Source organism: Bos mutus, chromosome 18 (assembly GCF_027580195.1).
Source record: "Bos mutus isolate GX-2022 chromosome 18, NWIPB_WYAK_1.1, whole genome shotgun sequence".
Taxonomy (NCBI): Eukaryota; Metazoa; Chordata; class Mammalia; order Artiodactyla; family Bovidae; genus Bos; species Bos mutus.
In genome coordinates, this window is record NC_091634.1 from 38,797,061 (window position 1) to 38,809,078 (window position 12,018).

The window sequence follows — 12,018 nt, forward strand, 5'->3', positions numbered from 1 at the left end:
GAAATAATCTTTAAGCTAATTTATTAAATCACCTGCTCTTCAATCTCGATGCTGCTAACTGGGCTGCTTCCAAAGACTTTTTTTTTGCTTAAACGGATGCTTGTGTTTTCTTTATTCTCAGTAGCGACTGTCTTAATCACATTATTCTTGTGTTCATGTCACAGCAAATCTATAAACACTTGTAATGGATGAACTGATTTTCAAATAATACACTTAGAGTCAACACTTGTTTATGAGACAGATCTAGATGCTTTCAGTGGGGCTGACAGTACCTTAAATGCCACCTGGATGATCTCCTCTGTGTTGGCGGGGTTGCACAAGACAGCCAGGCCAATTACATACTCTCGGAAGTCGATACTGCCATCGTGGTTCTGTGAAAGGATGGGTGAAATCAATTAGCAGGGCCATTGGTTGAATAACTATTAATCACAAGGCGAAATTCAGGCAGGCTATGCAACTCAGCATCATCATGCACTGAGTCTATTTGGAAAAAAGCTTGCACTGAGATAGAACAGCTAGTGAGCAGCCCAATTCAGAGGGAAGAAAAATAGATTTGTGTTCAGTGATAAATATAAACATTTTATCACTGACGGTCATTAAGAGTGATTCTATGGATATCAGCATGGGGTTTTGAGCTCAGCCTTGATGGGAGTCTCTCTGGGAAGCAGGATGGAGGATTCATTCCTAGGTGAGACCAAAGCCTTCATCCCACCATTGATGGTGGGCATGCCAGGATGGCCAACACTCAGTGGGTCACGAAGAGACCCTCTACAGGTAGGAAACAGAAGGGAAAGGAAAAGGGCCAATTGAGGCAATAATCATAGCTACATTCTTTCTTCTTTCCAGGCTTAATTTGCAATAAAGCAGGAGCAAGTAAGCAAACATGAGCAATGGCAAGGGCCCCTTAGTGATATCAGGCCCTGGAAGATCCTGCACTTCTAAGCCTCTGGAAACTAAAACTAATTCATATGATGTTAATATCTATACACTTCATCAGGTATTTCATGATGGCAATACAAAAGGATGGGTTGATAATTCTAACCCATGCTGACTGAATGCAGAGTTTTTCCTGCACATGAACTGCTCACCTAGACAGGAACACTGAGGGGATGAAATGTGGAGAAAGGAGAGCTTAAGGAAGACAGGGAGAAAAGAAGACAGAGGCAAGGAAGAGAGGGAGGGAAGACAGAAGGAAGAGATAAAAGAGGCAAAACAAACAACAAGGAAAGGGAAAGAGGAGAAAGGAAAAGTGAGACGGAGAGTGGAAGAGAAAGATGGAGGAGGAGAGAGAGGAGTAGAAGGGAGAAAAAAAAAAAAAAAACAGAATAACAAGCACAATAATTATAATCCCAGGTGTGAGATCATTTTGGCAGCAAAATCTTCAAGTGATGAGTTTCCAGATAAGCTATGAACTAGTAACAACAAAGTTAGTGTGCTCCTTGATAAGTAAGCAGACTTTTGGTACTGATAAGACCATAATCTTTAACTGTGACTAAGTGTCTACATTTCAACTATTAGGAGTTCCCCTAGGGCAAGGGTTGCCTTCCTTCTGTACAGTGTGTTCTCACTGCCTAGCACACACAGGTAGGTGATAAAAACCATGCTACCTTTTCCTCATCTACCCTTACCTACTACTTTGGGTTCACCTTAACACATTCAGGCAGTGTTCTTCACTAGGGTTTCACAGATGAGCTAGAAAGGGAACGCTTTGAAGCCCCTGAAAGGGTGTGCCTTTTCTATACGTACATTATTTTAGGGAAACATTTTGCAGCTTCTGTGAGTTTTGGTTTTGGCTGTGTCATGGTGGCATGTGGGACCCAGTTCCCTGACCAGGGGTTGAACTCATGCCCCCTGCAGTGGAAGCGTGGTGTCTTACCCACTGGACCACCAGGGAAGTCCCCCGTCAGCTTCTCAAAGCAAGCAAGTCTGTCACCATGTTACCTTTATTTTGCTGCAGGGTAGGAACGAAAAAAAGTAATTTACCTTCACTAATCAGCCCACTGGATAAGGTAGAAACAGAGGTTTCAAGAGTTCCCTGAAGTAATAGGGTTTCTTGCTGAGATTAAAAACTCAGATCTGACTTCCATTTTTGTCTGATTTATTGTTGTTGTTGTTGTTGTTTAGTTGCTAAGTCATGTCTGACTCTTTTATGACCCCATGAACTGTAGCCTGCCAGGCTCCTCTGCCCATGGGATTTCCCAGGCAAGAATATTGGCGTGGGATCTGCAGTATTTCCTTCTTCAGGGACCTTTCCGACCCAGAGACTGAACCCATGGATCCTGTATTGGCAGGTGGGTTTTTTACCACTCATACACCTAGGAAGCCCTTTTGTCTGATTATCAGCCTCTAAAAGAGTTATTTTTTTTCCCTTAATCAACTTCATTGAGGTATCATTTACAGTCAATAACAAGCATCAGTTTTCAGGGTACAGTTTAAGGTTCTTTGAAAAAATGTAGACACCAGGGCAACCACTACCACAACTGACAGCGACACTGTCATCACCCCGAAGTTTCAGGGATGGGAGACTTTTAAGGGACATAAATTTTCCTTGCTGTGACTCTATTTAATTTTCTTATGTACTATGGAGGGCTGTTGTTCATTAGGCCTTAGCGGTTGAACAGCTTATTGAACTGTGGATATATGTCTAATAAGGTAAATTTCTTGTGCAATTGGTTTTTTTTCCCACTAAGAAACAAAGAAGTGTTAAATACAAGTTCTGAAGAATAGATATAAGAATGATCCAGGACTATATTCAATATCCTGTGATAAACCATAATAGAGAAAGATAGGAAAAAGAATGTATGTATGTATGTGTGTGTATATATATATATATATGTATAACTGAATCACTTTGCTGTACAGCAGAAATTAACACAACATTGTAAGTCAACTTAATACACTGATTAAATAAATTTTAAGAAAGAGAATATCTATGGACACTGAAGATACAGCCATAGGTAGTACGGTTACCACCTATTGAAATACTCCTTTGAATTTATTGTGAGGCATCCAATTTTTATTTATACTACTAAATCCAATGTTATAATACAGGTAAAGCATTATAACTTATTTTTGAATGGAGCACCAGAAATCTAAAGAACTCTTAATATTACTGCTATTAATATTAATTAGTAATACTACTGCTATTCACAAATAAAGGTAATATTCTGGGCCCCTGATTTTCATTAACAGTTTTATATGAGTGGCTTTGACCAAAAAAAGAATATTAAAGCAGACTCTTGATAATCAATCACATGAGAAATTATATGTGAGTTTTTATCCTAATAATGTGAAGGAAAAAACATATTATGGAAATTATTCTGAGATACTTTATTACTGGACTAATAAAAAAAATACATTTTTTTTATACCATACAAATTCAGAATAACAAAATTTCAAACTGGGGGGTATCTTAGAAATCATCCAGTCAACTTCTTTATTTTTACTAATAAAAAATTAAGACGTAAGTTTTACTTGAGGTCACAACACTCATTATTGCTATAACGACAATTAACATTTAGGTAATCTGACTCTCATTCAAATTAAAGCAGGTAAATGATAAAATATATTCAAAAACAGATAATAAAAAAGTGTAAGTAAAATGCAGTCCTTTAATTTTCAAGTTCAAATTAGTCCCATAGTAAAAAAAGAAATGATTCCTCAAATCTGTGGGTTTTTTCCTGTAAAAATCAATTGAACTTCTCAGGAAAAGCACTATTATTCAAATTCAATAAACTCTCAGTTATACAGGAGAGTTCAGGAAGAGGCACTGTTTCCCTCAGTATTCTTATTAAGAGCATATTTCTACCCATCTGCATAATTATATTATCAATTTCTAGGAATTAAATTGTTTTAATCCACTTAGCATTAAAAAGACATTAAAAAAAAGTAATTCTGAAAGCACTGCAGGATCAATCAGATCAGATCAGATCAGTCGCTCAGTCATGTCTGACTCTTTGCAACCCCATGAATTGCAGCACGCCAGGCCTCCCTGTCCATCACCAACTCCCAGAGGTCACTCAAACTCATGTCCATCGAGTCAGTGATGCCATCCAGGCATCTCATCCTCTGTCGTCCCCTTCTCCTCCTGCCCCCAATCCCTCCCAGCATCAGAGTCTTTTCCAATGAGTCAACTCTTCACATGAGGTGGCCAAAGTACTGGAGTTTCAGCTATAGGTATATTTAATATCAGTGCCCTGCAGGTGCTTGAGCAAATATTTTTTAAGGTCCTACTGTAGTTGAGTTGTGTAGTATTACTGGTGAAATTTCTGACTGAAGTTGATACATAAATAAACTTTAAAAAACACATGCACTATTACTCAAAAAATATTTTTAAAGTGAACTTTGAGATGATATACAAATTTTGAACGTTTTTGAACATTTGCTGTGTTTAGGTACAGAACACACAGTTCTTTTTCCTGCTGTTACAGGTTATCGAATTCAGTGGATTGTATCAAGATTAAGTGTATTCCAAAATCATATGGGATACTTCGCAATTTAAAAGTGTAAATGTATAATGTCACATTTAAACAAAATCATTATTATTTTCTACTTACTACATTGATTGCATTGCTCTTAAAAATTTTTAAATGATAGAGTTATATAAATCAAAGTCCTTCATCTTAGGCTATCAGTAGCTTTCCATGTAGGAAAGGCAAATTTTTTAAAAAAGTATTAGGTAAACTCTTCCTTTTATATTGAAAATCTGCCTTTAAAACATCAACTTAAAAAAAAAAATTGAATGGAAACTAAGAAATCCAATCACTTCTTAAGCTATTGGTTTGACACAATGCCAAAGGTTGGGTTACTTAGAAAAACCCAGACTTTGAACTAAATTTTCTGGGGTCAACTCTAGAGCCTTGGGTAATCTATACAAGTTTTATACAAATTCATAAGAGAATAAAAGAGAAACTTAAGTAATATCAGAATGTTTTGCCCTGGCATGCAGGAAGAGAATCGTAAAAGTAGTAATCCTTTAACGTGAAGAGGAAGAGAATACTCAGTACCACTCTAGTGTGAGATAATTGTCTTAACTTTCATAAAATATTTAGAACGAAGTGAGGGGAGAAAAGTGGGCCTACATTTTCTTTTCCCCAGCCATCACATGGAAAGGTTAAATTATAAACTTAATATTCTTAGACCTTAAAAGGCACCTTGGCAGCTCTCCCCTTTCCTGGCTACATTACTACATCCATGCCTAACATATTAGTGGCTTTATTCTAAAATAGGGATCCTGATATTAATGTGTGGTTTCTGGCAGCAGCCTCACTCTTATATAACCACACCTGGTTTAAGTAGCTCCCCAGACCAAGCTTAAATTACAACTCTCTTGAGGAAAGTGGACATGATCTCTGTGCTTGGCTCAACTCAGAATCACACATATGTGGTATTCAATAAATATTATAAGATGGTGATGATGGTGTACGCAGAGGCCAAATGCCAACCTCTCTCAATTTCAATGGGGATTTCTAACAGGCAGCTGAGTCTGTTAATAGGCCAATTACATCATTTTGAGAGTTACAATTTTCCTCTAAATGAGTCAGAAAGGAAGGATTTATCTTTGAATTTAGGATGATCTTCCAAAGTAGAGTAGGAGAGAGGGAATGAATTAAAAACTAGCGAAACAGGAGGGATAGAAATCAATTATACAGCAGGCAGATGAACGGAGCACTTGCAAATGAGCCCTCTCTAGCTGAGTCCACTGGCCAGGGGATTCCAGATTCTGGTTTACCCTGCTATCAACACCTGAATCAAAACGAAGAAAGCCAGGGACTTCCCTGGTGGTCCAGATGTTAAGGCTCCAGGCTCCCAATGCAGGGTGCTCGGGTTTGATCCCTGCTCAGAGAACTAGACACATGCTGAAGCTTAAGATCCCGCATGCTGCAATGAAGATCCCGTGTGCCACAACTAAGACCCGGCATAGCCAAATAAATATTTGAAAAAAGAAAAAGCCAAACCAACGGGCATCCACAAGGAAGGCCTCCGCTTTTTGGGTGGCGGTTTCTCCATACTCCTATCTTCATTCTTTTGGACACTGGCAACACTGACTCCTGCAGGGCCTCAGTTTTCAGCTGAGGCTGATATGAAAAATACAGTAAAATAGCATAACCTTAAAGCACTGTCAGACAACCTTGCTTGCTCATCAGAATCATTTAAAGTTGGGGAGCTTTAAAAATACTCATCTTTGAGCCCCACCTCTAAAGCTTTTTCTTTAACTCGTGTGGAGTGGGACTCAGCTATCACTATTCCTGAAGAGCTCTCCCAGTGATTCTATGTTGCAGTCAGGGCTGAGAAACACTGCAATAAAGACTCAGCAACATGTATATACACATAATGATTTATATAAGTGTACATTTATGTACACATATGATTTGTGTACATGTTCTTTTTTTTTCTCTTTGTTCACTTTTTTCCCTATCTGCGGTTTTCAAACAAATGAAAGAATATTCCTTGCTAGGAGGCAGGGAAAGACATGACAAGAGCTGGCTAACATCAGCTGGGCATGCCTGATTTTGTGTGTGAAGTACATGTAAGAGGGATCATTTTGATTCATTAAGGCAATCAGTGACATTTCAACTATGAGTATACCCTTTCATTCCTCAACACTCTTGTCCTCCATAAATATATCAAAACAAAACTTTTACATTTTATTTTACTGAAAAAATAAGACTAAATAATTCTAGATTTTAGATAGCTGCTCCACCATTAAAAAAAAACTACCTTATATAAAACTGCTTAATTTCACATTTCTGAGCCTGTTTCTGTACAGTTAAATATGTTTCCAGGAAAGCATATTTTTAATGTAATGGGAAGACCAGACATGAATTAAGAGAAAAACAGATTTTGAATTTCCCACCTCCTCACCTTTTTGAAGGAAAAAAATATGTCTCTTGAGAGCTTTCTTGATTTATCCCAGGATTTTTTTCCAAATCTCATTCTTAACAGTAACAACAACAAATTCCCTGCTCTTTGGAATTAATCCACCAAACAAGCAATGTACTCTTAAAATGTACTCCATGAGAGCCTGCCCTGCATGCCTCCCCATCAGATATATAGGTCCATATAAATTCCAAATCTCAAAAAGCCAACATACAAACCACTCAGAATATTTTTCATGAAAAATCTGATTTAATTAAGCAATAAAGGGCAACGCAAGTTCAGAAATAGGTCCTGTTGTGCAAGAACTCGGCAGAAAATGACAGCTCCAGATGGGGTATCTGCAACCATGCAGAGAGAATGGCTAGGCTTCTAGCAGTCCTATCCTCCAGGGAGGGTCCTGACTTAATGCCCACTTCAGGAATACATGGTCAGCTGCAGCCACTCTTGGATAGAAACCTGAATCAGGCCATCTGCATCTCTATCCAGGGATTTGAAGGCACGGAACATGGCATCCAGGCGAACCAGGCAGCTGATGAAGTTGTTAAAGTCCATACTTCCATCCTCCTCGGCATATCGGCGGACAATCATTTGATAAAGTTGCTCATTTAGCTGGAAGCCTGCTGCCTGCAGAGCCCCCTGAAGCTGAGAACTTCCCAAAAATCCAGATTGGTCCCTGTCATACTGCTTGTAAACACATTGCCATTTCTTGATGTTGTTCCAGAGATACTTAAATTCTTCAAAGCCCAGCTTCCCAGTCGTGTCACTGTCCATGACAGATACAATGCTCCGGCAGGTGTCAAGACTAAAGCCGTCAGACTTCAGATCCTCGTGCTTAGAAAGGACTTTGTTGAGAATATTCATTAGGTCAGTGGCACCCACCTCCATGTCTGGTCCAGCCAGCTGAGCAAACTGTTGCCGAAAACGCCTAACTTCCTCACTTTCATTGGCCTCCACGTTGGTGAAATGTTGCTGAGTAGGTGGTGGTTCTGGGGTATACTGAGCAGCCGCAGCTTCACTGATAAAGTTCACAATTCCTCCAACTATCCCTCCAATATCCCCTCCTCCTCTTCTCTGATCGCCTCCTCCAAGAAGGCCTCCAAGGGCTTGTCCAAGACCTTGATTTGCTCCTTCCAATATAGCCTTTGCAAGAAACATGCTTTTGGTTTACCCAGCAAGGATAAAACCTGCTGAAATCTTGGAGGTGGTATGAGAGATGAAATGGAGTCTAAGTAGCTTACATGTGGAAGAACTGGCTTTTCTGTACCTGCCTGCACTGTACCACACCCTGGGGTGTGATGCTTCACCTCCTACTGAAGTTGCCTGAATTCCACTAGGTCCTAGCACCTGCCATTTTTCAGAGGGCCTCAATAAAATATTCCTAAATTACAGTATATCTGACAAATTAGAAGAAATCATATTTTAAGTATAATATATTAAACTACAGATTTTTATATGCTGTTAATTATTCTTAGTTCTCTTTCTTAGCAGATGACATGGATTTTCCTAGCAGAAGAAAGTAAATGACCTAAGGATATCAAGAATTTCTTCTCTAAGGAATATTTATTGCTAGGGCACAACTGAAGAATTTTTGGGCATTAGAAAAATATTTATCTAATTCTCTTCCTTCAGCAGATTTGCAATATCTAATGTTCTTAAGAAAAACTTGGAAGGGAGATTTTTTAAATGCAGGGTCCCTAGATCCCATGCTCTGAGATTTTGATTCTGTGCAGTTTGGTGTCGCATTCATGATCTGGATTTCTGGAATCTTTTGGAAGTGTAACATTCACATAGAAAACTGTAAAAATCACAAATGTATAGCTCAAAGAATTTCACAGACTGCAATAGCCCATGTTATAAGACCCAGATCAAAACGTAGAACACAAGCAGGACCCCTGAAGCTTCTTCATGTCTCTTTCTAGGTACTCTCCTCTTCCAAGGGTAACCATTATTCTGACCTCTAACACCACAGATTCAATTTTGTACTTTAAATAAATGGAATCGTACAGCATATGTTTTTTTTGGTATCTTGTTTTTAAATTTTAAAAAACTGTGGTAAAATACATATAACATAAAATTTACCATCTTAATTTTTAAGTACACAGTTCAGAGGCATTAACTACGTTCACATTGTTGCATAACCATCATCACCATCCAACTCTAGAAATTTTTTTCATCTTGCAAAATAAACTCTGTCCCCATTAAATATTTCCTTCTCCCCCTAGGCCCTGGCAAGCACCATTCTACTTCATGTTTGTATGAATTTGACTGTTTTAGGTATCTCATATAAGTGGAATCATACAGTATCTGTCCTTTTGTGTCTGGCTAATCTCACTGAGCATAATGTCTTCAAGGTTCATCCATGTTGCAGCATGTGTCAGAATGTATTTCCTTTTTAAAGCTAAATAATATTCTATTGTATGGATATAACACTTTGTTTATCCATTCTTCCACTGATGGATGCTTGGGCTGCTTCCACCTTTGGGCTTTGGTGAATAATGCTGCTATGAACATAGGTGTACAAATATTTCTTCAAGTCCTTACTTTCAAATCTTTTGGATATCTACCCAGAAGCAGAATTGCTGGATCAAATGGTAAATCTGTTTTTAATTTTTTGAAGGACCACCATACTATTTTCCACAGTGGCTACACTATTTTACATTCCCACCAACAATGTACAAGGGTTCCAATTTTTCCTCAGACTTTATTTTTTTTATCATACCCATCCTGATGGATATGAGATGATATCTTACGGTAGCTTTAATTTTCATTTCCCTCATTTTCATATACCTGTTGGTCACTTGTATGCCTTCTTTGGAGAAAATGTCTATTCAAGTCCTTTGCCTATTCTGGATAGGGTTGTTTGCTTTCTTGTTGCTATTTTGCAGTTCCTTCTACACTCTGGATATTAACTCCTTATCAGTTATATGATTTGCAAATATCTTCTTCCATTCCATGAGCTGTCTTTCCACTCTGTTGACAGTGTCCTTCAATGCATAGAAGTTTTTAACTTTTATGTAGTTAGTCCAATTTATCTAATTTTTCTTTTATTGCTCATGTTTTTGGTGTCATATCCAAAAAATCAACAAGGAATCCAATGTCACAAAGCTTTTCCTCTATGTTTTTGTCTAAAGCAAAACATAATAGTTTTAGCTCTTATGTTTAGGTCTTTGATCCATTTTGAGTTAATTTTTATATATGACATAGGGTAAGAGTCCACTGCATTCCTTTGCTTGTGGTTATCTCAGCACCATTTGTTGAAAAGATTATTCTTTCCCCATTGAATGGGCTTGGCACCCTTGTTGAAAATCATTTGTATGCACACACATGAGTTTATTTCTGGGCTTTCTATATTATTCCATTGGCTTATATATCTGTATTTATGCCAGTACCACACTATTTGGATTACAATAGCTTTGTAGTAAGTTCTGAAATCAGGAAGTGTAAGACTTTTAACTTTGCTCTTTTGCAAGACTATTTTGGCAATTCAGTCTCCCTTGAGATTCCATATGAATTTTAGTATGGATTTCCCTAATTCCGTTAAAAAATGTTGTTGAGACTTTGATAGGGATTGCACTGGTTCTGTAGACCACTTTGTGTAGTACTGACATCTTAATATTGTCTTCTAATAGATGAACATCAATGTCTTATCACTTATTCATGTCTTCTTTAATTTCTTTCAACAACAGTTTGCAGTTTTCAGTGTATAAGGCTTCCACCTTCTTGGTTATATTTATTCCTAACTATTTTATTCCTTTTAATGCTTTCTTACTTCCCTTTTCAGATTGTTTATTGTTTACAGAAACACAACTTAGTTTTGTGAGTTGATTTGTATCCTGCAACTTTGTTGAATTTGTTTATTAGTTCTAACAGTTATGTGTGTGTGTTGTCTGCAGGGTTTTTTACATCTAAGATCATGTATTTTGTGAGCAGAGATAATTCTACTTCTTCCTTTCCAACTCACATTCCTTTCATTTCTTTTCTTGCCCAACTGTTTTGGCTATGACTTCCAGTACTATTTTGTATAGATGTAACAAAAATCAGGCACCTTTTCATGCTCCTAATCTCAGAGAAAAAGTTTTTAGGCTCTTACCATTGAGTCTGATGTTGGCTGTGGGCTTTTCATACATGATTTTTATTATGTTGAGGTACTTTACTTTTATTCCTAGTTTGCCAAGTGTTTTTATCTGAAAGAGTACAGAATTTTGTCAAATGCTTTTTCTGTATCAGTTGAGATAACCATGTTTTTCCCCTTCATTCTGTTAATGTAGTTTATTACATTGACTGATTTTTCCATGTTGAACCACTCTTGCATTCAAGGAATAAATCCCACTTAGTCATGATATAAAATCCTCTTAATGTGCTATTGAATTCTGTTTGCTAATATTTTTTTCAGGATTTTTGAATCACTATTCATATGGACATTGGTCTTTAGCTTTCTTTTCATGTACTGTTGACTCTTGAACAAAATGGGTTTAACTATGTGGGTTCATTTCTACTAGGATTTTTTTCAATATGTATGTACTACAATACCACACCATCTGAGGTTGTTTGAAACTGTGGATGCAGAACCATGGATATGTAGGGCTGATTTTAAAGTTAAATGCAGATTTTTGACTGCACAAGGGGTTGGTTCCCCTAACCCCTGCATTGTTCAAGGGTCAACAGTAGTATCTTTTTCTGACCTTGGTATCAGGATAATGTTGGCCTCACAGAATGAGTTAGGAAGTATTCCTTCCTCCTCAATTTTTGGAAAGAGTTTGAGGAGGACTGATACTTAATTCTTCTTTAAACATTTGGTGGAATTCACAAGTGAAGCCATCTGGTCCTGGGATTTTCTTTGTTGGGAGGTTTCTTAAAAATTACTCATTCAATCTTCTTACTAGTTATAGGTCTGTTCAGATTTTTTTATTTCTTTGTGATTCAGTCTTGGTAGGTTGTATATTTCTAGGAATTTGTTCACTGTATCTAAGTTACCCAATTTGTTGGCATAGAGCTGCTCATAGTACTCTTTCCTAATACCTTTGTTTCTGTGAAGTTGGTAGTATTGTCCTCTCTTTTCTGATTTTGTGTGTCTGGCTTTTTTGCTCGATATTACATTTGTGAGATTTGATTTTATGTTTTTAATATCTATCTTGAAAA

General features: G+C 37.5%; 2 protein-coding genes across 3 annotated transcripts in view; both read right to left on the bottom strand.

The window, feature by feature from the left end:
- LPCAT2 (lysophosphatidylcholine acyltransferase 2) overlaps positions 1-12,018 on the bottom strand; it is a 72,638-nt gene that overhangs the window by 18,184 nt on the left and 42,436 nt on the right. For both annotated transcript variants that reach the window (XM_070388417.1, XM_005890933.3), the window contains one exon: positions 273-371. In XM_070388417.1, coding sequence (XP_070244518.1) covers positions 273-371 — 99 coding nt within the window. The remainder of the gene's footprint in view (positions 1-272; positions 372-12,018) is intronic.
- Positions 7,038-8,390, bottom strand: CAPNS2 (calpain small subunit 2). The gene has a single exon (XM_005890932.3). The coding sequence runs from the start codon at positions 8,032-8,034 to the stop codon at positions 7,294-7,296; it is 741 nt and encodes a 246-aa protein (XP_005890994.2). The 5' UTR covers positions 8,035-8,390; the 3' UTR covers positions 7,038-7,293.